Below are 25,958 nucleotides of genomic sequence, written 5' to 3' on the forward strand. Positions count from 1 at the left end.
ATGTACATTAAGAACTAATCCACATTCTTTTTTTGAGGCTGATTAGTAACATGAATTTATGCAGGTGAATATTGAGCCAGACATAAGCGGATCTCCTATGAGTTTTCTCTCAAAATATACAGTCTAAGGATACACAATGTATGCAGGAAAACACTGAAATAAATACAGTTACATGAGAGCCACTGACCGCACACATTTCACAATGAGGCAGTGTGGTACAGTATGTGGTGTCCAGCAGCCTGAAATCCTGTTCATCTGGCAGCAGGCACTAATAGTTGAATAGAAAAAAGATTAGACAAAGCTAAAGTCTAGCCAGACCACTAGTGCAACCTCTAATGTTAGACAGAAAATCTCCATTTTTTTTTAATGTGCATCCTTATAACTTGCGATTAGTGGAAGAGCAGTGCTTTCGCTTTTAGTCATTAAAGTCGCTTTTTCTTGTTTTTGGGAGGTCATCATTGGATGTCTGTACTGTCTGAGATGGCATACTCTCTCCTCACTCAGGCACAGTGAGACTAATCACTAGTAGATGGCCGTGAAAACACTTACTGTACTGAGGTGCCTTAAAATTTACTTAACTTCCACAACACAAGATCTGCTACACATGATGGTTCCACTATTTAAGTGGTCAGTTTGGTGCACAGATTTTTTTTTGCTGAGTCTGAATCAGGACCATGGTCCTCCAGTTTAAGACCACTGCATTAGGTAGAGACCAACACGCACACTCCTACACACAGCTACCTTAATTAGTTATTAACAATTCAATATAAAAACAAGCACAACATTCAGAAGTTGTCCAGTCTAAGTTGAATATGCTACGGAAGCAAATCAGGAAAATCACAGTAGCAGACCAGTCAAAATAGAAAATACAGACTGATCACTAAATCAGAATAAAACCTAGAGTATTATAAGCTGCGTTTCAACATACATAAGAGCAGCCACTTGAATGTCCAATGCAAGCGAGCATTAAAAATAAATTAAAAAAATAAAAAAGGCATCTTTTTTGCCTTTCACACTTAACATTCAGCAATCTTGCTGTTGGTAGTTTTTGGAATGTAGTTAAGGTTTGTAACATGATCTATCATTAGTTTCTGATTTGACCAAAGTTTTGCTTAGCTCCATATTATCTGCACTCATATTCCAAATGCAGTCACACATCCTGTGGAACTGCAGAAGGTTAGTATAGTCACGATGTCACTCCAAATGGTTTTCTTGGGCCGTGTTAAGGAACACGTTTGTGTTTCCTGCATAAACTCAGCCTGGATGGCTCCAGTAGGTCCAGCAGCAACAGTGTTATTTACAGACAGAAGGGCCTGATGGTAAATCAGAGGTCATGAGCATGAGCACATCTGCAGGACAGCAGTAAGAGCTTGCTGAAGCTCTGCTCAGGTACACTTTTAAAACTTCTCACAAGTGTATTTTTTATGAGGGGAGAAACTGCATCCAAAGAGCAGATTATTTACAAGCAGCTGTAAATATTTTTCAGTTCTGTCCTAATAATATAAATTATGCACAAGAGGAATTTTCAGAGAAGTCAACAGAGACAAGGCTTGGGGATAGAGTCGAGCAGCAGCTTGCCACAAAGCTCCAATTCATGTGCTGCTTAATGTCTAAGTTCATGTCCATCACTCTAGCTGCTCTAGCTGCTCATTGGACAGAAGATTTTGGCATAGCGTTGAAGTTCTACTGCAAAATCCCCCTCCCATACACACACACACTCTCTCTCACACGCTCGTTCACACACACGCTCGCTCAAGTATTAGGAAATACTTCACGTCATATAGATCTTAAAAAAGCCGCAACAGTTGACAAGAAATGAGACTTTATTGGATTTATGTGGGGTTTATAACACTAAGATAAAGGGGGTTTACACATACAATTACAAACAATGTGATTTGTATGAGCATCATAACCTGTACATAACCTATACAATATTTTATACATTGTTGGTTGTGTATTCTCAGTGCATAGCATTACACACAGAGCAACTGTTGCACATCACAAAATTATCTGAACAGGCTGAAATGGAATAAGGCTCTGTTTCTTCAAACAGCTGAAATTATACCAGAGTTTACGTTACTCCTAAGTGGAACTGAACCCGGAAGAGAAGTGGGGGTGGGGAAGGGGGCATGAGGATGTGGCAGTGGGCCAGAGCCCCATGGTCCTCTGCAGTGTGTAAAGCCCAGGTGAGTTAGTGCACAGTACCATCCTGTCAGTCTACATGCATGACACCATGTTCTAAAACTGGGTCTAAAACAAGCACTTTTTTCTTTTTATTTAAGTAAACGAGGCACTTTGTGGTAACCACAGGCATCATAGCATATTGCACAAATCAGCTAAAACTAAATGACATGGAACTTACACACTGGCACCTTAAAAAAAATTATATATATATAATTTTTTTTTTTAAATCATTAAAGCTGAAACAATTTTGATGCTGCCTGTGAGCTCCACACAAGGTTTTTTATTGTTCTGTTTTTTTTAAAACCCGTGCCACATAAAGGATGCAGATGGTTTCAGGTGGTGTTTGTATTGGATACAGTACTGAAGCTAAGTTGTCTGAATATCTTGGGCTCTACATGTAGGTTGGGTTATGGAGTTTGTACTGATGTCCTAAAGACAGAATCATTCTATTTAAACAGCATATATTCAGGAATCAGAATACCTGCAGAGGGTCTTATGAATACTGTCAATTTTTTCCATGTTCAGTCAAAAGCTACTACATGGTTCTATGGGGGATGCACAGATTATACTGAGACACTTCATCCACATCATTTGTCCTACATATTTCACATGGCTTTTACTGAAGAGGGACTAATGAATGTGTTGGGGGGAAAAATACTGTGGACTGCTGACTGAAACCCTGCAAAAACCTGTAACCGTGCAAAAGTCTAGCACAATATGTTGCTCTGTTATAGTATCTTAAAATAAGTACTAAGTCAGTGCTTGGGCAGAATGGTAAAAAAGCAAGAGCAGAAAGTAACTTCAAGTAAGGCAAAGAATACCTCCCTACTACCTTTGGATTAAAAAACAAATGGGAAAAAAAAATCAAGCTTAATTTTGGCAAGTTTTTAGTGATAAAATGTAAACAAAAACTGATGTTGCAAGGTTATCTTGTTTCCTGGATTGGCTACTGGAGCGTATTCGGGTGCAGAGTCGGTGAGAAGAGTGAAGCCATGATGTCAACAACAGGAGAAATGCAGCTTTGCTCACTACCCATCACCTCTCAGCGATGATTCGTGCCCAAGTGACTTTTTTTTTCCTTTTTATTCCGACTCACAACTCACGGTGAGACAGATGTTAGAAATTTGGTACGCAGGGGAAAAAAAAAGAAAGAAGAAAAAAAAAGCTAAATTATACATAATAAAATACTCATATGGGGCTTTAATATGTCTGAAGCAAGCACAAGACACAAAATCTGTAGCTGCACCTCCATTCCAATAGGAATGAAAACCTGTTCAATAGTGGAGGAAGGGAGGGGGGGGGGCTTTAAAAATGTAGAGAACCCAGCTAGTCAGACAGGAGACGTCTAACAGTCAGAACAAGTAGCACATCTCACAGAAGCACCCCCACAGAGACACACATTCTTGGCTCTGAAATTATTGTTCATTGCGTGTTTGTAGTTTGGCAGTTTGTAAGCACCACTTTTGAATTGATTTAGCAAATAATCCAGGTTTCATTAGACCACACAATAAGGCTACAAACAGTTTGAGGAGCCAAGAATCTGATGTCTGACCAAAAAATAAAAAAGACAAGGCTAAAAGAAAAAGGAAAAAAACAAAACAAAAAAAAAAACAAACAAAAAACCAGATGGGGAAGAAAATGAAACTATGGCATGAAACTCTGGATGAGGTTACTTCTAGCACTTAGGGGAACACAAGCTTACATTCAAGTCTCTTTCATTACAGAGCGCGTTCAGCAGGTATTTCTGCACACAGCCAAGCCACGATAAGAAATCCCTCACCACACGCAAACTGTCAAGCGCACGAGCTCAAGCGTGTTGAACACGTTGACTAGCATGTGATTTGACCCACTGTGGTCATGCAGAAACCTCAAGACAAGTCTCATTTCGGTAACGGTGACACAGCAAAAAGCCTGACTGACTTAACAGTTTAAAACAAGAACTGAAGAGATCTGCTCGGGGCCAGCTGATTAATTACACATAAGCATTTTTAATAGGGAAAAAACACCCATGTGATAAAATATAAATGCCACTACTGGCTTAACAATTAATACTAATACAAGTGGTGACAGAATGACATGGAGCATCATCTTGTGACAAAATATAAACCGAACCTTGATGGCAGCAGAAACGTCGCATATGAAGGGAGAAAAATTAAATTGTATAACATTTATTAATCAACATGGATACTAATTCAATTTGCATGCAAACCTTTGTCCACTAGGTGTGTCAACATTATTGCAACACTGGTTTCCCTGCTGTGGTAAATTGAACATAAAAATAAATCACACCACTGACAGAATAATGGGGTTACTGTGTTTTTCTGCTGCATTTGAGGTGAACAGACAAAAGGTAAGAGAAATGGGGCAGTTAAAAACATTATATAGCCTAATATCCAGAAGAATAATTATTACTATGTTAGCGGCAATATGATGCTAGCAGACTATGAATGTTTGCTCTGCACTATGTTTTTTTAAAGGGGTTGGTTAGTCTGCAGACAGTACGGAAAGCTTCACAGTAGGTAAAACAGAAGGACTGATGGATAGACGATCGTGCACTAGAAGATGGACACAGACTTTAGCACTGGCCTTGTTATGAATAGGAGATGCAGCAGCACACTTCACCCCCTCTTCCTGCTCCCAGCTATGGAGGTGTCAACAACTTTGTCATTAAAAGGGGGAGAAAAAAAGTTTAAAAAAAAAAAAAAAGAAAAAAAAAAGAAATTGGTCAGAAATAGTGTCCCTAAAACGGAGGCATCTTACATGAGAAGTGTCCCACTTATGCACTGTTTTCGGAGAGGCAAAAAAAAAAAAAAAAGGACTTGCTTTTAGTTCATATTCAAGTTTTCTCCTTTTTACAACTCTGGTTCATGTAAAGATTCTTTTTTTTGTCTTCCCATAAACAAAATAAGTTCAAACTTTAGTTATCTGTGTGTGTTGATCATCATCCAGCTGTTCATTTTCTGGGTCTGAGTCCGTTGTGTCAGAATATCGATAATGGTCCGGTTCATTGTCACTAACGTCTGGGGTTACACATGCTGAAGTGCTGGCCTCTGAGTTGGATGGTTCCTCCACTGTTTTTGTGAAATATAGCTTCACCTGTAAGAGAAGGCAAATCTCTGAGTATCTGAAGGCAACGTTTAAGCTCTAAGCAAACAAGTTTGTATTTGTATAACTAAAAGGCACACAATGATCGCAGACAGTAATGAATACCGCTTTTTTGTTTTTCACTCACCTTGAAGTTTGGGGAAAATAATCTGTTGGCTTTGTCTTTGTTGGCTTTGTCTAGGTCATTCTTTGTTAAAACCAGGATTAGATAATCCCGGTCATTCTCCCCCCTCTCTGTGCTCTGGATCCCATCCAGATCCTTCAGTAAACTCCCGTTTTCTAGCTTCTTCAAGTTCACCTCTGGTCCAGGGATGAAGAAAGTGTTCACCCAAAAGTGAAACATCTTGTCCTATATTAAACACACAATATGGTATCTATTACACATGATATTAATTAGTTAATTACGTTAATTTATTCATTGTAGTATCTGCTGCATGTGACTGCTGTCCTTCGTGCTGAAGCTGTTGCTGATTTAAGCGCTGCATACCTTTTTCTTCATCACGTTTTGTTTGTGGAAGAATTCCACTTTGATGTCTCCACACACAGGCAGTGGTTGGGGAAACTCAAAGCGCACGTACTTGTCCTCACGCCGCATGTGTCCTGGGTCAGACGTGTGGATCTTCACCTTCAGCTGGTACACTACAAACTGAGGATCTGAAAGGAAGACATGTAGAAAACCGTTCATATTTAGATATTTTTATAAACACACACAGGCCATGACATTAAAACCACTGAAATGGGAAATCCCATCAGTGGCACAACTGGGTCAGAGCATCTCCAGAAAAGGCAGATCTTTATAGTGTTCCTGGTATCAAGTGGTTAGCACCTATCAAAAGCGGTCCAAAAAGAACAACCGCTGAACTAGCAAAAAAAAAAAAACTAACACCTGAACCAACGATGGGCAAGTGAGCATTAAAACTGGACTATAAAGAAATGGAAGGGAGGTTGCCTGGCTGCACTTTTGGAAGATGGTAAGCTGGCAATGTGATGCTCTAGGGAATGATCTGCTGTGAAACCCTGGGTCTTGGGATTTACCACAGCACTGTTGCAGAGCAAGTGCACCCCTTTCATGGCAACAGAATTCCCTAATGGTAGTTGCTGGTTTCAACAGGACAATTCTCTGTGTCACACTGCAAAAATTGTTCAAGAATGGTTTGAGGAATATGACAGAGTTGAAGGTGTTGACTTGGCCTCCACATTCCCCAGATCTCAGTCTGAATGAGCAACTGTGTGGATGTTCTGGACAAACCAGTCTGTTCCATGGAGCCCCACCTCACAACTTACAGCACTTAAGGGATCTGCTGCTAACGTCTTGGTGCCAGATGCCACAGCAGACCTTCAGCGGTTTCATGGATTCCATGGCTCGATGGGGCAATGCGGTCTTGTTGGCACAATGGTTTTAATGTTATGGTTGCGTGCACACACTTCATTTATAAAGAATGCAACCCAAACTAACGAGTCTTGATAGCCAACTGGATCTTACAGAAAAACACAGTCCCTTAATGACAGTCTTGGCAGATTATCTCAGTAAACTGCATTAAAAAAAAAAATCAATGATTTTCAAATTGAGCCTTCATCTATGGCTGAGTGAGTGAGTTGACTGATTTGAAATTGGAGCTCTTGTCTGTACATCTCAAACAAAGCAAGCATAAGAAGTGAACTGGACTGATCTGGCAGTCACACCTTTATAAATAAATAAATAAAATTACATTTTTTAAAAAAGCACACTTTTGCCTCAAGGTCTACTTCAGTACAAATGTGACCCAATATGATCATTCAGAGCTTGTTGAATGTCCAGATGTGGGGGAGGGAAGCTAGTCAGTGCACCAATAGTGCCTTGTGACAGGTTAAGGGAGAATTCAAGAACTAAGAGAAGCTCCGATTCTGGTGAGAATGAAGCACTTACTGCAGGTCCCGCCACTGAACATGGGCACCGTCTCAAACATCATCTTATGAAAGAGCAATGCCACCGGTTTGTACTCAAGCTGGTTCTTCAGAAGATAGCTGTAGTAGTAGACGTATCGCCTCTGACTGGGGATCGTCACGCCCTGCAAACAGCAAATTACCAAAACGTCTTCAGTTTGCTTCATGTTACAATCAGCAATATGGAAACCTGTCTCAAGTTCAGTTGATGAACAAACCCAGACTTTACTTCAGCAAAGTTAATGACTGCCTGAGTCTTCCTATAGCATTAAGCCTTCACTGTATTTTATCAGATTCAATGATATGTAAACTTGATTAACCATCTGGTGCAGTGGAAAATGTAAACAGAGTTTTCATCCTGCATGAACACAAAGATAAATCTCTGTAATTACCTTCTTGTCTCTGGTCCTGACCTCGCCGTAGAAGTCCAAAGCATCTTTTGCTTTTCTAAACTTGCCTCGGTGTAATAAGTATGCGCAGATCATTACACCCGTCCGGCCCTTTCCAGCTTTACAATGAATGGCAGCCACATGATTGTCATTTTCACTGAGCCACTTATCCAAGTCTTCACAGAACGGTTTGATGAGCTCCAACTGTGGAGGATTATGATCTTCAAACGGGTATTGTGCAACTGCAGTAAACAAACACAAAAGGTCAATGACTTATAACTAAAGACTTTTTTTTTGTAGGGGAGATTGGCTTTACATGATTCCTCACATCTTACCTCTGCAATTAAATTTGGCAGCATCGTAATGTCTCTCTGCACATCTGAAAAAGCAACAACAACAAAAAAAAGTTAGCAGATGAAAAGAAATGTATTTCATGCAGGTGAAAACAAAATGAATTAGATTACTAGATGATTTTTAGAGAACTAATTGGGCCAAAAAGACAAATCAGGACATACAAGTTAGATTACATTAAATCTTTGAGGAGAACACAGATAGTCCCATCACATTCTATACTTCTATATGGTTGAAAGAAATACAGACTGACAGATAAACTGCCTAATAAAGCATTCAGCAAAATGACTCAAGAAAAAAGGAAAAGAAAAGAAAAGAAAGACAAAGCGTGAAAATGATATGATTTACTTACAGATTATATATCTTGTAATGATTTTTATGCTTTGAGTCCAGAAACCTGAGGAGAAAAAGTGATAATTACATTTCCAGAAACAGACCATACTATGTTGAAAGTTGTATCTGTCTCTATGCCTCACTGTCCAAACCACCCTCTGATGAGTGGCTCTCGGCACGCAGCACACCATTACGACATGTGCGCCACTCTGACAAACACACCATTTCAGAGTGATCAAATGTACAGACATTTAAGCCATTGATAAACGTATGCTGGCTACAAACAACCTATGCCATGAAGTCACTACAATAGTAGTTCTTTCCCCTCTACACTGTTTGAGAAAAAGAAAACGTTATATTTAAAAAGTGTGCATGAATTCCTGTGCTTTATTCTGCTCTATCATAATTATTTGATCAAATCATCTGTAATTCCAGATAAAAAAGTATTCAGCATGCAGATTAAGTGATGTTAATGGACATGCTCGTTCACCAAAATAATCAGAGTGCAACATGTTCAGAAGGGAGGAGTTTATCAAGGACAAAATGATGAGAATCTTCAGCCTAAATGAACATCCAGAAAGGGCTGAGCAATATTAATAAATAAGATCACGTTAAATAAGGTCACAATACACTTCTCTGAGAGTTTGCAGATATTGTGATCTACAGATTTCCACCTTCAGTATTTATTTATTTATTTCTCTCTTTTTTTTTATTCTAGACATTAACAGAGCATCTTCAAAAACATGCACAATTTTATTGTTGATTACCAAGTTTGCTAAGAAACTTGTGTACAACAACATCGTGTTTCTTAGAAATCATAACTACAGTCATAGGATAGATTTTTTGTCAAGCTGATTTAAAGCTGACAATGTCAACATCTCCTCCAGGTCTCAAATTGAACAAGCTTAAAGACATGATGAGAAAGCTTTGCAGCAGTCACTCCTGCAACAAAGCAACAGCGAGTTTAACATTGTGTGTTGAGTCGTATGTGAGCCACTTACCGTACGACGTCGTCTATGTTGTTTCTGTACACCCCCTCCAATTTCTCAGCAGGAAAGCCCATAGCAATTATGTTGGGATAAATATCTGTTCTGCAGAATTAAGGAAACCCGACATTTCTAGAAAGCTGACAGTGTTGAGGCCAACAAAAACGGCCATCACCACATAACTGTGCATTTTCAGCCTGTTCTGGCTTATGAGCATACTTCATCTCTGTAGAATCATAAAAGGGTGAGCCAAGGGGTACGTTACTTTACAGAAACGCTTCGATTCGGTCACAGGGAGAAGCACAAAGGTGACGATAAGCTGAAATAGAACTTCAACTACTCATCTGATGTGGCATCTTACTTTCAGCATGCAGCAAGAGGCCAGAGAACAGTCTCCTGGCTAATACACAACAGATGGGCCACGCTGTACGAGACTGATGCATGGACCTCTAACCCACAAGGCCACACAGGGGCACTAAATAAATCACACTGAGCTTCAGCCCAGCCTGGAATCGCTTTCCTTCCTCACCTTTCTATAACAAGTGCCACGAGAGCTCATCAGTCCTCGCTGCCCGGCACTCACACGGAGCAGCACACACGCAGGGCTGGAGACATTTCTTACCACAGGGGCACCTCACGTCAGGGTCAGCTCAAAAGAGAAGCGAGATAAAGAGATAAGAAACTACATAGACACACAGACAGACGGAGTTATAGATAAAAAAAAAAGAGAGTGTAAGAGTAGATTTTATCCATAATCACTGGCCTTTGTGAGCAAACCTACACCTCTGTAGAACAACACACAACACATGATGTAGTAATACCTTTGAGAATTGTGATATTTGTGTCACGTCCCCGTCACGTCCGCAACTCCACTCAGGCAGAACGGAAACGCTTCAAACGCAACAAGTCCGTTTACATCTCGTGCTGAAGAGGAAATGCCTTCTGTAATTTAAGTTACTTTCCAAATACATGTTTAACTTCAGCAATACAATTCGCTGAAATGAATCTGTGTCACACTTCAGCACATGTAGATCCCCTCACAGAATTTGACCACTTAGAAGCCAGACTAGCAGCTTGTTCTACTGTGATCTTAGAATATAAAACGCCGCATCTGGATAAATAAGTTCAACTGTCCTTGGATCTCTGATACAAAACGAAACCTTCTGCGTGGTTGTATTTTGTGTACGTGGAGCTTATTCTGTGACGAGACTTTTGTACTGAAAACTATTAAAAGAGCTGTCTGATATCAGAACGGTTTCCTTTCATTATAAAATGTACGATAATGCAAAGACCAAAGAGGAAGCGTTTATCATTTTAAAAGCCCACTATAAACAAGAATAAACTGAGAGCAAAGAGCAAAGCTGAACAGTTTTGTAAACATTTGGTTATGATTACTGTACAGATAACTGCAGAGACTGCCTGGGAATATTTAGTGATGAAACCAATTTGAGAGCTCACAAAAGATCACGTTGTCTGAAACTAGCATTTTGCCAAAACAAACAAATTCATAATGTATTTTTTCTAGTTCTCATAAGAAAGACATAACAGTGTGCATGCAAAATAAATATCCTACATTATCAGTCTTCCGTCCCACAGAGCAGCTGGCTCCCACCAGCCTCGTCATTATTTTCAACATTTCGCACGTCATATTGTTTTATCATTTATAGAATGTTAAGTCACACAAAATCAGAACTTCCGTTTGTTTCTATGGTGCAATGCCGCTGATTTTTAGGAAGTATTTTTTTTTTTAAACGTGATATGGACCAACTACGAGACCGTCTCTGAACTGAACAGCTTGATGTGTGTGATTTCCTTTTACACAGAAACTCTTGATAAAGGCTCCAGAGACCTACGCTTTAATATACATCAAGACTGAGTCTATGGCATTTCTCTATTGTACATACTGGTACACATCCAGCATATGCATGTGGTATATTCAGTATCCCTCGTGAAATCTATCAGATCGAGAATGCAAAATCATAGCTACATCATTACATTGTCCCAGACAACTGTTTAATCCTCTCAGCACTGCACATTTCTGACTTCGGTTGCACCAGTCCGCAATAAATGATTTCCCTCTCACACGAACAGCGCTATGCTTAAAACCAACATCTGAGTCACTGTTGAAACTGGACAGCATGTGGCTGATATGTACAGCTTCCCAAATGCATGAAAACTGCCAAGATCTCTGAAACTCTTTACAGCATTCAATTTCAACTCTAGCAGTTTCCTGATATGTCTTTAATCTTGTTCAACTTGTTGTCCAACAAGTACACAAGCTCTGGAAATGAATCCAATCCTGCCAACACTCCGGTCTTTATTCATTAAAGCTGCACAGATTCGAGCGTAGAAAATGACGTCGGAATAAATCTGTGTCTGATTCATGAAACTCGCACGCCATCCAAACGAGCAACGATCGAAGTGTAAATGATGAATCAGCTTCAGCTGCATGGACAAGCTGCCACCCACTAGTCCCTTATTTACACCACACGTCCTAATTTACCCTCATATACAGCAAACTTACACAATTCACTTTGATAGTGAGCCAGTACAGAAGAAACTGTTCAGCTAGCTATTAAGGAGGGGAAAAAATAAAAAGTTTTAATCGAATCAAATATTGGTGTCTTCAGTTTTTCTTTCCCCTCCATTAAGCTGTTTAAAGACAGGTAGAAGACCAAACCTATCTAACTTCACCTGAAGGTGATCTATATTTACAGCTAGAGTTTTATTCAAGCACAAACACTGTATGGGCAAATCACAGATTTCCCCTTAAATTAACCTCAAACATGTTTCCCCACACACTGAGCTGGAACAGAAACACATCCTTCCCCAGCTAAAGTGTTTGGTTCACCAAGCAGGACATAAAATAACTTTCCAAACCAGTCGTTAGTCACTTGTTGATCACCAGGTCAACATTACAATTGTTTTAATCTAAAACTCAAACATAATACCACTCTAAACATCCTACAGTTGTCTAAACAGCTAAAGTTCAATTTCATACTGAACACACACAGGAATAATCCAGCCATTTTCAACCTGGTCTCTATCTGTAGTGGATGCCTTTTTCTCTGTTAGCTGCACTTTTACATGCCTATTTTTCAAATTGGAAACTAAAGCTCTACGTCTAGAAAAGTAGTCCTTTAATAGACAGAACTACTTTGTCCGAGCAGTAGCAGTTCTGGGTTAGTTAATATAGTGGTGTAGGCCTACAAAACTGCTGGGAAAGTGTTAAAGTGCACTGGAGATCGATTGGGAGGCATGATTTGATTCTGTACCGTGACACATTTCCAAGTCAAGAAGGGTGTGTGTCGTAGGGCTTGAGTGAATTTCACCAAATATACTGCACCTCAGAGTCAGTCTAAAGACAATTAAAAAAAAAAAAACCCTGCTAAATAAGCAACTATGAGTGTGCACTGCTGTTCAGCTGTGTGGGATTTCTCACTGTGACTGTAGTTCGGGATCCTGGAACAGAGCGTCTCAACTGCCGCGCTTTGGTCTGTGAGCTCTGCAGCAGTATCAGAAGATAATTCTTACTAACAAGCCTCGAAATATTACTCTTCGTTTCTTCACTGCATCATACACACGCAATAGCTACATGTACACTATCTGCAACGTAACACACGGATCATCACAGGCAAGATGCTGAGCGCCGAGGTCACGTTTGAGCTGAAGTCAAAGAGAGAATGAGTGCAGAGACAGACAGGCAGACAGATGCTCTAAACAATACACAAAGAATGTCTTTAAAATGACAGAATGCAAACAACCAAAACTACAAGAATGACCATGTTTGATGCTAACCAGAAGCTAGTACAGCGCTATAACTGCAGTTTGGTTAAAAGGTCAGAATATACAGCTAGAGAGCATTTTACTGCCAGCAAATCAGACAATTATGCAAAGACTCATCAAAATATCTGGAAGGAGGTGTCATTTTTAAATATGTGTTAACAATGGCAATAGAATTACTTTGCTATGGTGTTGGAAAATTAAGGCTGAAAAGTCTCTCACTTGACCTTTAAAAGTTGTATTATAACTGACGGTTATAGCTTTGCATTCATGCGATATAGTCGCACATCATAATCTATTAACTGTACACTGTTAAGCTGCCGAATTTACTCTTAAATGTCTTCTGCTTTGCATCTTCTATTTTGTTGAGTGCAGGGAAATGTGAAAATGAAGGTCATAAATAATGAAATGTATACGCCACATATACAGTGAATAGTGCACCAGCGCATTCCTCTAAACGGCTTCAGGCACATACAAGCAGACAACACGGCCTTTATGCGGATAGCAAATGAATGCAAATTTTAAAAAAGGATGACAATGCACATATGCTTCGAAAAGATAAATATATAAACATTATATATATATATAAAATGATATATACATATATTTAAAAAAAGAAACACTATAACCTTTAGGTTCAGTAACACCATGTGGTCTAATAGAGCCTATAGTTTCAAGAACACCATCTGGCCTTCGTCTGAGAGAGCAGATAGGTTTACGTATGTAAAAGCAACTAATTAGTTCTGGATTGGAATTTGAAGTACAGGCATCGTGTAATCTTTGCCTAAGCAAAATGGATGATAATTTGCCCGATCAGAAAGAAAATAAATACTGCTAATAAAGTCACTGACAAACTGCAAACTTTACTCTGGAAGGCTGTAAGAAATACTACACCTAGAAAGCGAGGTGAATGAGATGCCACTACATAAATACTTAGTTCATGACCAGAGCAGAAATATGTGAAATGCCTGTGCAGTGTGAAGTAAAAAGGAATAATTTTCCCCTCATAATAAAACTAATGTTTCACCAGCTCCATTTAACAGCCGAACAACAAATCAACACGTCACTCGCCAAGTGGAGAAGTAATGAATATAAGAATGCAACTCAGGTTTGTGAGTTCTCACTTAACATAAATTCCAATCTACAAAAGCTTTGGTAGCTGATGAGGAAGTGGACGGATAAAATGTTAAGAATACTAAATCCTCTCAATGCCAGGGCCACAAATAGAGTATCGACACTTCTAAAACCAGCCATGTCTCAGCCACTTCACAGCACAAAATAAATACGTAGGAGACCTTTTAACATCTGCCAATCTAATTTTTAAGAAACTGAACATGGAAAAAGGGTTGTCGCTTCACTGAATCACTGAGCAGGCAGAGTGGCTCGAGCATCAGCACAAGGTTTGTGTCTCACCACAACGGTAACCAAATCTAGTTATATACCTGGACCAAAAAAAATAAATAGGAGAAGATAAAAAAATTCATCTCATTAACCCCCGAAATCTTGATTTATTTCAGGGAATAATAATTTAAAAAATATATTTTTTAAAGTGATTTTTTTTTTGGATACTACCAAATGAATTTGCCAATCTGTTTGGATTAAATGGGCTCTTAACATCAGCCATTTTCTGCAAGCAGCTGATGCAATGCTCCTTTGTGTGTAGCCCTGATAGTGAGTGTAATCTTGCCTTATGTAGGCCAGCAGATCCTCTGCGCACTGAGCTTTTGTTTCTGATCAAAACGCCAGCATGCTTTTTTAAATCGAGATTACGGTCACAAACACCGACCAGCAGCACAACAAAAAGATATATATATACACACACACACACACACACACACACACACACACACACACACACACACAACCATTATAATATTGGATCACTGAGCAAACAGATGGCAGGATATTCATCAGCTAGTCTGCGACCTCTCGGCCAGAACAGAGACACTGAAGCAGCCAACATCAGTCAGTTCAGGGGAATTAAAACCCCAGTCACATAAATGTTAAACCCACATTTGTGATCAGTTGTGACAGGATACTGACAATGCAGACTAACACTTGATCACGATGCGATGTCATGCTAAGAGACACTGAAATCACGGCTGGGTTTGACAGGTTGACAAGATCAATGACAGCAGATCACAACTTGTGCACAAAGTGGGTTAATGTGGGTTCATTTCCTTACTGATACTCAGTCAAGCTATAACAGGACCAGGGGTCAAACCACACACACACACACACACACGTATAACATGTATTCACTCCTATATATTAAACAAAATCAATAAAGCAGGTGGTGTTATAAAGAGGATACACGTCAAGTCCAAATCAAACCCATCCTCCTGGTATCTCCTTTTGTTTCGGCTGACCATCTTCTGTATGATCGTAGCCATCGCTGTGAAAGGAGTCTTTAGGGTTTTTAAAGTAATCGAGAGTATCGTGGCCTCCGGGTGAAATGCCGTCGTTAAGGCTTTTTTAGCTCTTCGGGCTTTTTTCGCAGTCCTTTCAGATGCGCTAGCTTTAGCTTCAGCTGCTAGCTAGCGGCCGTGTGTTGGCTGCTGCTGCTCGCTCATACAGTAGGAGGGCCTACAGCAGGCCCGGCCGCCCAAATCCACTCCGAAACGGCCACAAATCCTCCAGCTACGACGGTACACGCGTCTCCACGTCTCGCAGAGAGATGTTTCCGAAGCACGCAAAGTCTCTGAATCCGCCGCAGTCGCCGTGATTGTGCCCGAAATGCGGAGAGAAAATCCTCTCCGACGTTTCTGAAGCAAAATTGGAGCAGCTGCAGCAGGAGTAGCGGCGGCGGCGGGCAGGCAGCAGGCAGGCGGCTGCGTGCGGCTCTAACGAGCGGCTAGCCGACTAGCTAGCGAGTTAGCTGGTACGTACATCTTAAAAAAAAAAAAAAAAAAAAAATACATAAAAACGCATCAAAACTCAACCATCCGCGTCATTGTCAGTATTCCAATGCATAAAGAGAAATTTGACAGCCTCCACCATACGATTTAAAAAAAATTATAAAAATAAAAAAAGAACCCTCCTCGGTTATATTTTATTTAAAGAAGGAGCCGTTTGCAGAAGATTCCAGCTTCCGTCTCCCCGCTTTTCCTTTCACTCGCTGCTGCTGCTCCTCCGCTGCTGCTGCTGCTAAAACTCTCCTGCTGTTAAACTTCCATCATGGCTTCCAATAAGAAAAGAGGTGATGATCCGGCAAAATAGTGCTCCGCGGCCCAAAATAGTCCCCGGAGTGACAACATTTGTGCTAGTTATAGTATAAAAACAAATCCACCAGCACTATTAATTCTCCCGTAGAAAGCATAAATACGCGGTTGGGACCAGAGCTCGGTTTGTTATTTGTCGATTTTACGCGTATTTTCCCTCACCGCTGGCGAAAGGATACGACGCGGATCGACACAGGAGAGAAGTCATTTTTGTCCCTAAGTCACGTGTCTTTCTGAAACGAGGGAAGTGTCCAGTGTTTTATATCAGATTACTTAAAACATCGCCTCTATTCCGTGTAACGAGCCTCTGCCGGTTTCAGACAGACTCGTGTTTGTCTTCCTGTGAGAGAAATCCGTGCGACAGACCAAAGCGAGTGTGAGAAGAAGAAAGTGTGTAGTGAATAAATCTCAGTGAGCGTCGCGTTTTTGCCCCCTTTGGTCGGCAGTTCTGCAAGAGAAAGGCAGGAAATGACTGAAATGCTTACGCAAGCACTAAAGTAAGTCAGAGCATAAACCGCAATGTAGGAGTCTGGGAATAAAAAAAACCCAAAAAAAACGTGTTATCAGTTCAAGGTCAGAGTTTTTAGAGCAGTGTTTTTATATAAGTCTGTTTTGACTTGAGCTGACTGGTAAGCAGCTCTCTCTCTCTCTCTCTCTCTCTCTCTCTCTCTCTCTCTCTCTCATATGTGTGCACTCATGTTCATTGTGGCCCTTAAAGACAGATGTTTATTCTTTAGCGCCATCTGTCAGATTATTCAACGCCGCTCAGAATAAAAAGGTTTAATGTGAGCTCAGTGAACAAACAACGTCACAAACTAAATAGCAAAAATAAATTTCATCTAAATTTCCAACTTTAATCTCAGTTTACTTATTTGTGGCTTACATGGTATATAATAGGATACTATATATAATTATTTTGAGAAGAGAGGATTTAATAGGTAAGCAGCTCTTTAACAGGCCATGCGGCGCCCAGTATCTTGGGCATGCGCGATACAAACTGGACAATGACGTCATCTCAGTCACCCGACGACCGGCTGTGCGCGCCACACCGCTAGAGGGAGCCAGGTGGGGGGTTTTTAGCCCTTGTCTTACACAAAAAGAACCAGGTTCTGTGTTTGTTTTTATTTTGCGTTATCCTGCATTTTCCACACGTATAAAACGGAACGAAACATCTGTAACTGGTCTCCAGTTACACCTCCGCTTTGTTTGTGCAGTATCGTGTTCACGATCGGTACACAAGGTGGCACTGTGCATCTGTTCAGGTCATTAAATCACCCGAAGAAGTAAACGCGGAAGAATCGGCGAGTCGTCGAGGTGAGTGTGTTCTACGGTTTCACCCACTGTAGTGAAACGAAAACCTCTTTATTTTACGCTAAATTAATATGCAAGTAAACAAGCCATAAACCTGTAGGACGCGTGGCGTTTATCTGCTGTCTGGTATATAAAGTGACCGGTTTTTGCGAGTAGACTGAAGCGGAGCCGACAAAAAGGTCACAATAGAAACGCGACACTTTCACTTTAAGCTTAGTGTCGCTTTGGTCTGCATACACACTGACTTTACACTAATATAAACACTACTATCACCCGTGGGAGCGCTTTAACACAACTGAGCGACATTTAGTCAGATAACGAAAGAAAAAGAAACCTGATGGTGACGTGACCTTCTGTTTGTGTTCGAACTGCTGTGATAAACACAAACCGAACTGTAACTTTACTCCGAGATGTAATCAGTTTACCTGTGAACACACATGAAGTACTCTCTCTGTGTATATATAATAGACCGCTCTCTCTCTGTCTCTCCTCTCTCTAGGTCTCTGTCTGTCTGTCTGTCTGTCTGTCTCATTCTCTCTGTCTGTGTCTCATTCTCTCTGTCTGTGTCTCATTCTCTCTGTCTGTCTGTCTCGTTCTCTCTGTCTCTCTCTGTCTGTCCCTGTCTGTCTCTCTCTCTCTGTCTCTCTCTCTCTGTCTGTCTCTCTCTGTCTGTCTCTTTCTTTGTCTGTCTGTCTGTAGGTCTCTCTGTCTGTCTCTTTCTTTGTCTGTCTGTCTGTAGGTCTCTCTGTCTGTCTCTGTCTGTCTGTCTGGCTCTGTCTGTCTGTCTGTGTCTCTCGTGCTCTCTCACTCTGTCTGTGTCTGTCTCTTGTGCTCTCTCTCTCTGTCTCTATCTATTTGTCTCTCTCTATCTCACCAACTCACACACACACACGTCATTAATTTCAGATCTGTGAAACTAATTTCAAGCCACTTGCTAAGTCTTTAATGTGGTTACACTAATAAAACCATGTTTATTTATGTCTTAAATTCAATGGAGTTTTTAGGTTATTTATTTTTAGATTTGACTTAAGACAAAGCAACGCATTGTTTTAGGTCAGGATGTCATTTAGTTTGTTATAACAGTACATGCTGTAAGTATGTACACAAACCACATGAAGTCTGACATTGAAAATGTTCATATCGGTGTATATATAATAAAAGCAAAAATAGTACACATTCCTTGTGTTTATACATGTAACAGTTTTATGAATCACTGCAAGAGGCCACATGTGCAGGTACGTCTGTACTCGTTACATCTAGAAAGTCACGTTGGGACTTGGATCCCTTCTGAGAAAACAAATTGGTTGAGGCAGCGTTTTGTGTGCAGGAATAGATGAAGCTCACAGAATAAAGAACAGACAGTGGGAGGTTTGCTGGTTGTAGTGCTGCGTGACGCCTTTCCTGCTTTCATTCAGTCATCATGCATCAGTATATACTTTATCATGGTCAGGGTCATGGTGTTTTAAATGACTATTTACTTACAAGGTCTGTCATGTTACAGGCAGCTGCAGCGATAACTTTCTATGGACCCGGGAAAGGGAGGCGTGCTGCTAATCTGCTAGCAAATAATCAGCTGCTTTATTTGGAATCACATACATTTCAGTTAATATTTTTCTACACCTAAAGTGCATATTATACTAATAGCATTGTGGATGTATCATGGCTTTTGGTATAAAATGCCCTTTAGGCTTAGAATAATATTAGCTACAGACCATTTGTGTGTCTATTATTATTATTATTATTATTATTAGATATTATAAACATGACTGTATATGAGCATGTAAAATTTGTTTATGCAACAAGAGTCTCAATTCTACGCTGTTCTGTAGCAGAACCTTCACAAAGTTTGGTTTTTAGCTGATGCCAGAGCACTGCAACATTAGGCAACAGACAGAAATATGTTTTGTTTAGATAATTTATCATTTATCAAAGGTTGAGCAATAATTGGAAGTCAAGGTGAATCTAATCTGAACTAATCTAATCTTAACCACTTACAACATACTCTATAGTCTAAAGTGTACAGTTTACATACTCTACACATTTGCAGTTAGACATGTTCGTGTGGTCTGTGGCCGTTTGTTTTCCTGACTCTTTTGATGAAATGAATCCACAGGCACTTGTGTGACGATGGTGTTGAAGGACATACCAGCAGAAAATATAACCCGTCCTTTGGGTCGCAATGAGGTTATTGGTTTACTCTTCCGCCTTACAATATTTGGTGCCGTCACCTACTTTACAATTAAGTGGATGGTGGATGCTATTGATCCAACAAGAAAACAAAAGGTTGAAGCACAGAAGCAGGTAAATTATTTTCTTTTATTAATTAATTTGGTTGGTTGGTTTGTTTGTTTTCTCCGATTTTTATGATTTCATTTATTGTTTGTCTGGAACTGGTAGAACTAATTCAGTGTGATAAGCAGTCACACAATCAAAGCCGCAGGGATTATTTGACATCACTCGTAACGGGACATCACTTTATTTGAAAAGAATCCACACCGGGATGGAGAAAGGCAGCTTGGCATGGAGCAGAAATGCCTTATTATACTGAGCGAATAAATATCTGCCTCTCATTTAAATTACAGCCAGATTTGCTATCTGATACTTTTTATTAATAAGTTAATTCATGCTAATAATCAACTGCTATTAAATATTATATTTTTTACAGATTTGCATGTTATGATTCATGTTGCATTCATAATGCATGTTATGATTGCTGCATATAAGTATTCTGTGTCCTGTTTATTACACATACACAACCCAGTTGTCCACTTCATTTGATGAACGAAAACTTTCTGCTTCCTTTCAGGCAGAGAAACTCATGAAGCAGATTGGAGTGCACAATGTCAAGCTCTCTGAGTATGAGATGAGCATTGCAGCCCATCTGGTGGACCCTTTAAGTATGCAAGTGAGGATGTTGTTTTGTGTCAGACTTGGGCGCGTGTTTTTATTCCTGATTTTGTGGCACGATGTTTGCCTCAAAGTAGGTCCTGTCTTGGCTGATGGTTACAAATACGAAACGGCGATCCGATTGTCTGATAAGCAGAATAGTAGATTAATAATACTATTATTAATGCTAATACACACACACACACTAGATTTCTCATTGCTTTTTGAACTGCAATTCAAAACATTGCACAAATAACATATTTTTGTAATTAGCTTCTTATTCCTAGCTGTAATGTCTGCTGAATTAGCCAGGTTAGGTTTTCTGCAATATCACCAAGAGTATGTTTTTGTTACATGTTAAAAATTACTTATTGGATTATATAAAAAATGTCTTGACTACAACAAAGTATTGAAAGGCGAAAATAATCAACAGATCAACATTAACATGAGTCAGTCAGCTTTTACAAGCCTAATTTTATTGGAAGAGAATTGTTTAATAAAATCTGGTGTTCCCAGATTACATGGAGTGATATAGCAGGCCTCGATGACGTCATAACTGAGCTAAAAGACTCGGTCATACTTCCAGTTCAGAAAAGGCATCTGTTTGAAGGGTCAAAGCTGCTTCAGCCTCCCAAAGGTGAGGAAATGACTGAAAGTGTTTGGACGTCATGTTGCATAATTACAAACCATTGTCACGTAGCCAGCAAAGAAAATGCCAAACTCAGCGTCATCAGATTGTTATGTCGATACTAGGAGTGCTGCTGTATGGTCCCCCGGGCTGTGGAAAAACCCTCATAGCCAAAGCTACAGCAAAAGAGGCAGGTTTCCGGTTTATCAACCTCCAGCCCTCCACTCTGACGGATAAATGGTATGGAGAGTCCCAGAAACTGGCCGCAGCCGTCTTCTCCCTGGCCATCAAGCTCCAGCCCTCTATCATCTTCATTGATGAAATTGGTGAGAAAAAAATGATCTTTGTGAAATTAGATTTTCTTCAAACCAATACAGAAAATAAATTGCAGACAGCATTTTTGTTTAGCTTAATGATTAATTCTACAAAGTGCACTGGGTCTAGGGTTTTTTGTTTGTTTTTGTCTTTTTTGCATGCAAAGGAAATCTGTCCTAGATTAAAAGAAATAGAGAGAACACCACTTAGACAGTACCTGGGGTCAATTATGTACAAATCACTTCGTTTGTACCATACATGCTAAACTACGGTGCTGAAATGCGGCTCTGTTTCTGTTTGTCTTTTTAGTATTGTCTTGTAATTTTTTGTTTGCACTGTCTTTTCCTGTGCTGTATTGTTCTGCACAGTTTGCACCAGGTTGCGCAGTTGCACTTTATAAGACTTACTAAGTCCTTAGCCCTGTCTTTGTTTTATGTAGCATCATGGTCCTAGAGAAACGTTCTCATATCACTGTGTACTGCAACAGCTATATATGGTTGAAATGACAATTAAAGCTTCTTGACTCTTGACCTGAGAATAAATATTACTTCCTGTTCTTCCATAGACTCCTTTTTGCGAAACCGCTCCAGCTCGGACCATGAGGCTACTGCCATGATGAAGGCTCAGTTCATGAGTTTGTGGGACGGACTAGACACAGATTACAAATGCCAGGTAACGTGAGCATGACTATGCATTATTGTGTTGCTTGAAAGCATTTCCTGCACAAACCGAAACTGGCTCCACCTGTTTTCAAACAAACAACCAAAAAATTGTAATTAAGGTTTTTTTTTTGTTCAGGTTATAATTATGGGTGCCACAAACCGCCCCCAGGATCTGGACTCGGCTATTCTCCGCAGAATGCCCACTAGGTTCCACATTAATCAGCCTGTAAGTGTCGACACATTCGGAGTATGAACAGGTTTGTGTTTTAAATGAACAAACTAAAGATACTGCTGAATTCATTAGCTGTTCTTTTTCCCCCAATACAGAATATCAAGCAGAGGGAATCCATACTAAAGCTCATCCTGGAGAACGAGAATGTAAGTTTTTTTAAATGTACTCATTGAGCATAAGTCCATCCGGTGTGCTGGAAATATTTGCACTAATCAGATTTTCCAATTCTGAAGATCGGGACTGGCGTAGATCTTCATGAAATAGCAAAAAACACTGACGGCTTCTCGGGAAGTGACCTCAAAGAGATGTGCCGAGATGCAGCTCTGTTATGTGTACGGGACTTTGTGCATGCTGAGGAAGGGTAAGCCTTTTTAGTTAGGTACTTTGTTTAGTTTGTGTGTGTTCACCTAACATTTACTTATGCATGTGTCTGTCAAGTTCTTAGTTCTTAAACTTTAAATTTCAATTAAGTTTTATTAAAGTGAATAAGGAAATTACAGGTGTTTATCCATGCTTATGTGCCACAAGGTCTGAGAAACCATTTAAGATTTTTTAACATGGCTTAGAAATTAATTATTTAATTAAAGTAAGAAAGGAAGGGACAAAAATAGGGATTGGTCAATAGAACAGTCTCATCTGATCAGAGAGTTCATTATTTGTACTCATTTATTTATTTGTTTATTTATTTTCTATCCTCTTTTGTTTTTACACCATGAGGAAAGACATACAGTTTCATCATACTCTGTGCACTGATGATAGATAGAGACTGACTGTGTCTATTTACAGTCCTGACACAGTGTAGATAATAATTCATTATCCACACGGTTTAACTAGGACCATATAAAAGAATCAGGTACACACTATATACTGTAAATGTTAATAACACATATCTGTGCTTCGACTGCCACTGGTGTAAAGCCAGCTGATAAGACCTGAACATGTATATTTAATGGCACATAAATGTCTGACCAAATTAAAGTAAACCGATGTTGTTTAGGTACGGTTGCTTGGTGGATAAAGTTTTATTACTTGGTGAGCGAACATTAATTAGCTAAAACTATCTGAACTAAAGTAACCTGTGTGTAAACATAGATTAATGACTGATGTAAAGCAAAGTGTGTGACTAGGCCGTATACATGCCATGTATATACGCCATGTGAATAACAGATTGGGATTTTCATAGAAACATAGAGGTCTATATATAATATAATATATTTATAGAAGACCCTTGAACTTTATCATACTATTGTCTACACAGTTTATTCTGATGAATAATATAATGTAGCCTTTGTTATAAAGGTGTTTTGTCATCTGTTTACTTTAGACAGCTAGCTCATACCTGGGAGAATATTTATTCAGTGTCCTAAACCAATTTTTGTAAGCATGTGGTGGTTTAATTCACTTAGTTTATTCATTAATGTTCTCTAACAGTAAACTATAAAAAGCGCTCTGCAGTGTAGACAGCTTCTGTGTTTGTGGTGTCGTCATAAGCGTAAAATGACTCCAACTCTGAGCTTCTCTAACCAGCAGTAGATTACAATCCAGCAGCTTTGACAGGACTATGACTGCCATTATTTTTACATTTATATCCATTAGGTTTGACAGGCATATTTGCCCAGAGCAGCAGACCCAGGCACACCTTTTACAGGGTGTGTGCACTTTCTCGGTAAAGTTATTATCTGTAACGTCATGCTGAACAATGCAGAAAGCAGACCTGTTTTGTTTGCTATAAAAGAAAAAATACAGCGGATCCCTCATTAGAGTCTGACTACCAAATCAGTGACGTTTGTCTGTGCTCACCAGTTTCTGTTCAACTAAAGTGAACCGGTGTAAATAAAAACAAACCTGTTTCTGTACAGTTCAGAGGAAGACTTCATCCGACCCATCCAGCAGACTGACCTCCAAAAAGCCATTGAAAAGATGAAAAAGTCCAAATCAGCAGGAACACCAAGTATGATGCTGGATACACCTCTGGACTGATTCTGATACTGCTGGTCAGGGTGAATTATTTTCCTCAGAAGATAAACACAACCTGTTTATCATATATGTCTTGTGTAAGAAGGTGCTCTAGAAACAGGATATTTGATAACTCTCTTTTTGCAATATTCCCTTTTTTTTTTTTTTTGCTCTCTTTGTTCTGTATCATTGTGCCTTTTAGGCATTAGGTTTCCAAAGCACTTGCTGCATGAGATATTAGAATATTTATAAAATTGTACAGAAGCAAGTAACATGTATATAAAGCACCTGTGTCATAATTAATTTCAGACGGTAAAAAAGTATCAACGTATAGGAATTGCGATTCCTTTATAGTTCTAAAGATTTTTCTTTTTACTGGTTCATTTAGTGAAGTACATTTACAAATGCAGTGGATATATAGTGTCCATGCTCCTGTAAAGATCGCAGGTTACTTTGTGATATTTAAAATTAACCTAAGACATCAGCTCTTTTTTCTTTTGTTTATGTGATATAGCAACCAACCAGAGAGCTTCTGAAGTCATTCCTTTTGCGCTTTAGGTCATATGCTGGAAGGTGATATTTGTCCTCCATTTGTTTTATGACAGTATAGAAGCTGCCATCACCATGCTTCACCAATTATGCACTAAACATATCAATTATGCCCACAAGGTTCTACCTTTGGTCTAATAACACATTTAGACATAGTTTGAGGAGATTGTATGTATTTTGTCAGCAAATTGAATAAATGAGAAAAAACATACCAAAACTTGTGAAGATCATGAGCAATTGTCCCATGCGGGGAGTGAGCAGTACTTATTTACAGATATAACTGTAGCTTCTTTAATGCTTCAATATGATTTCGGATGCAGTCAGTTTTACATGTACATCCTGTTCATGTCACTGTGGTGCACCGTTTTCTCCACATGTTGTTGCTGAACTTCCTGGTGTTTCTTATGACACTATATATAGTATAGTCACGCTGATGCATTTTATCATGAGATCCTGTATACATGGATTCAGGGGTCAGATGAAGTCAAGATGAATTTTTATAGAATCTTTATTTGGGGTTAATCTTGAGTCACTGAATGTGATTCATTCACTCTGTAATACCACATGGTTCCTTAAAAAAGGGTGTGCACACTTGTGCTACCAGGTTATTACAGAATTTTCATTTCTACCAAAAATGTTTGTTCTTCACTGGGAGGTTGTTGGTTGCTGTGTCACATTAAAGCTGGGAAATAATCTGATGTGATTTAGGTTCGTTTACTAGTTTTATGTCACAAAAAAATAGACATTTCACCAGGAGTGTGTAAACTTTTTATATCCACAGTGCAGTGATCTTTGGCCTGAAAGCACGGTTTTGAGCAATGTACAACGAAAAGCTGCGGTCATGTGTAATGTGATCTTTTCACTAGCAATAAATAAGGGTGTACAGACTGTCTTTGTGAGCTAAGCTTATCTGTCCTATTTAAAACCTGTTCGGACGTCTTCTCTATCAGTTCATGTGCATTCCGAAAAGATTGTCTGCACAGAAGACGATAAGTAGAATGGAAGTTAACGTAAGATCCACAGGCAATGCATAGGAGTTGTAAGCTCTTGTAGTGTTTATATAATGCTTGGTAAACTATTTAAATAAATTTTCATTTTGTCTGATTGAATAACGTGTAACAGTTTGGACACACACACAGGAAAG

The 25,958-nt window shown here is 39.4% G+C and overlaps 2 protein-coding genes across 4 annotated transcripts; one reads left to right on the plus strand and one right to left on the minus strand.

The window, feature by feature from the left end:
* Positions 1-1,805: 1,805 nt before the first annotated feature.
* On the minus strand, positions 1,806-16,318 carry ptenb (phosphatase and tensin homolog B). Its single transcript, XM_027137721.2, has 9 exons — positions 15,369-16,318; positions 9,287-9,371; positions 8,305-8,349; positions 7,937-7,980; positions 7,605-7,843; positions 7,196-7,337; positions 5,777-5,943; positions 5,417-5,638; positions 1,806-5,280 (listed from the first exon to the last, which is right to left on the minus strand). Exons 1-9 carry the CDS (start codon positions 15,445-15,447, stop codon positions 5,095-5,097), a joined length of 1,209 nt encoding a protein of 402 aa, XP_026993522.1. The 5' UTR covers positions 15,448-16,318; the 3' UTR covers positions 1,806-5,094.
* Positions 16,319-16,531: 213 nt separating this feature from the next.
* atad1b (ATPase family AAA domain containing 1b) lies at positions 16,532-25,923 on the plus strand. Of its 3 annotated transcripts, none has more exons than XM_047817748.1 (11): positions 16,634-16,772; positions 17,490-17,589; positions 19,700-19,887; positions 20,393-20,491; positions 20,989-21,109; positions 21,226-21,426; positions 21,981-22,087; positions 22,214-22,303; positions 22,405-22,455; positions 22,543-22,670; positions 24,169-25,923. In XM_047817748.1, exons 3-11 carry the CDS (start codon positions 19,714-19,716, stop codon positions 24,287-24,289), a joined length of 1,092 nt encoding a protein of 363 aa, XP_047673704.1. In that variant the 5' UTR covers positions 16,634-16,772; positions 17,490-17,589; positions 19,700-19,713; the 3' UTR covers positions 24,290-25,923. The 3 variants fall into 3 exon arrangements, with proteins under 3 accessions (XP_026993521.1, XP_047673704.1, XP_026993520.1); XM_027137719.2 differs by lacking the exon at positions 16,634-16,772 and adding an exon at positions 17,144-17,340 and having other exon boundaries at positions 17,465-17,589; XM_027137720.2 differs by lacking the exon at positions 17,490-17,589 and having other exon boundaries at positions 16,532-16,772.
* The last annotated feature ends 35 nt before the right edge of the window (positions 25,924-25,958 follow it).

Source organism: Tachysurus fulvidraco, chromosome 8 (assembly GCF_022655615.1).
Source record: "Tachysurus fulvidraco isolate hzauxx_2018 chromosome 8, HZAU_PFXX_2.0, whole genome shotgun sequence".
Lineage (NCBI taxonomy): Eukaryota > Metazoa > Chordata > Actinopteri > Siluriformes > Bagridae > Tachysurus > Tachysurus fulvidraco.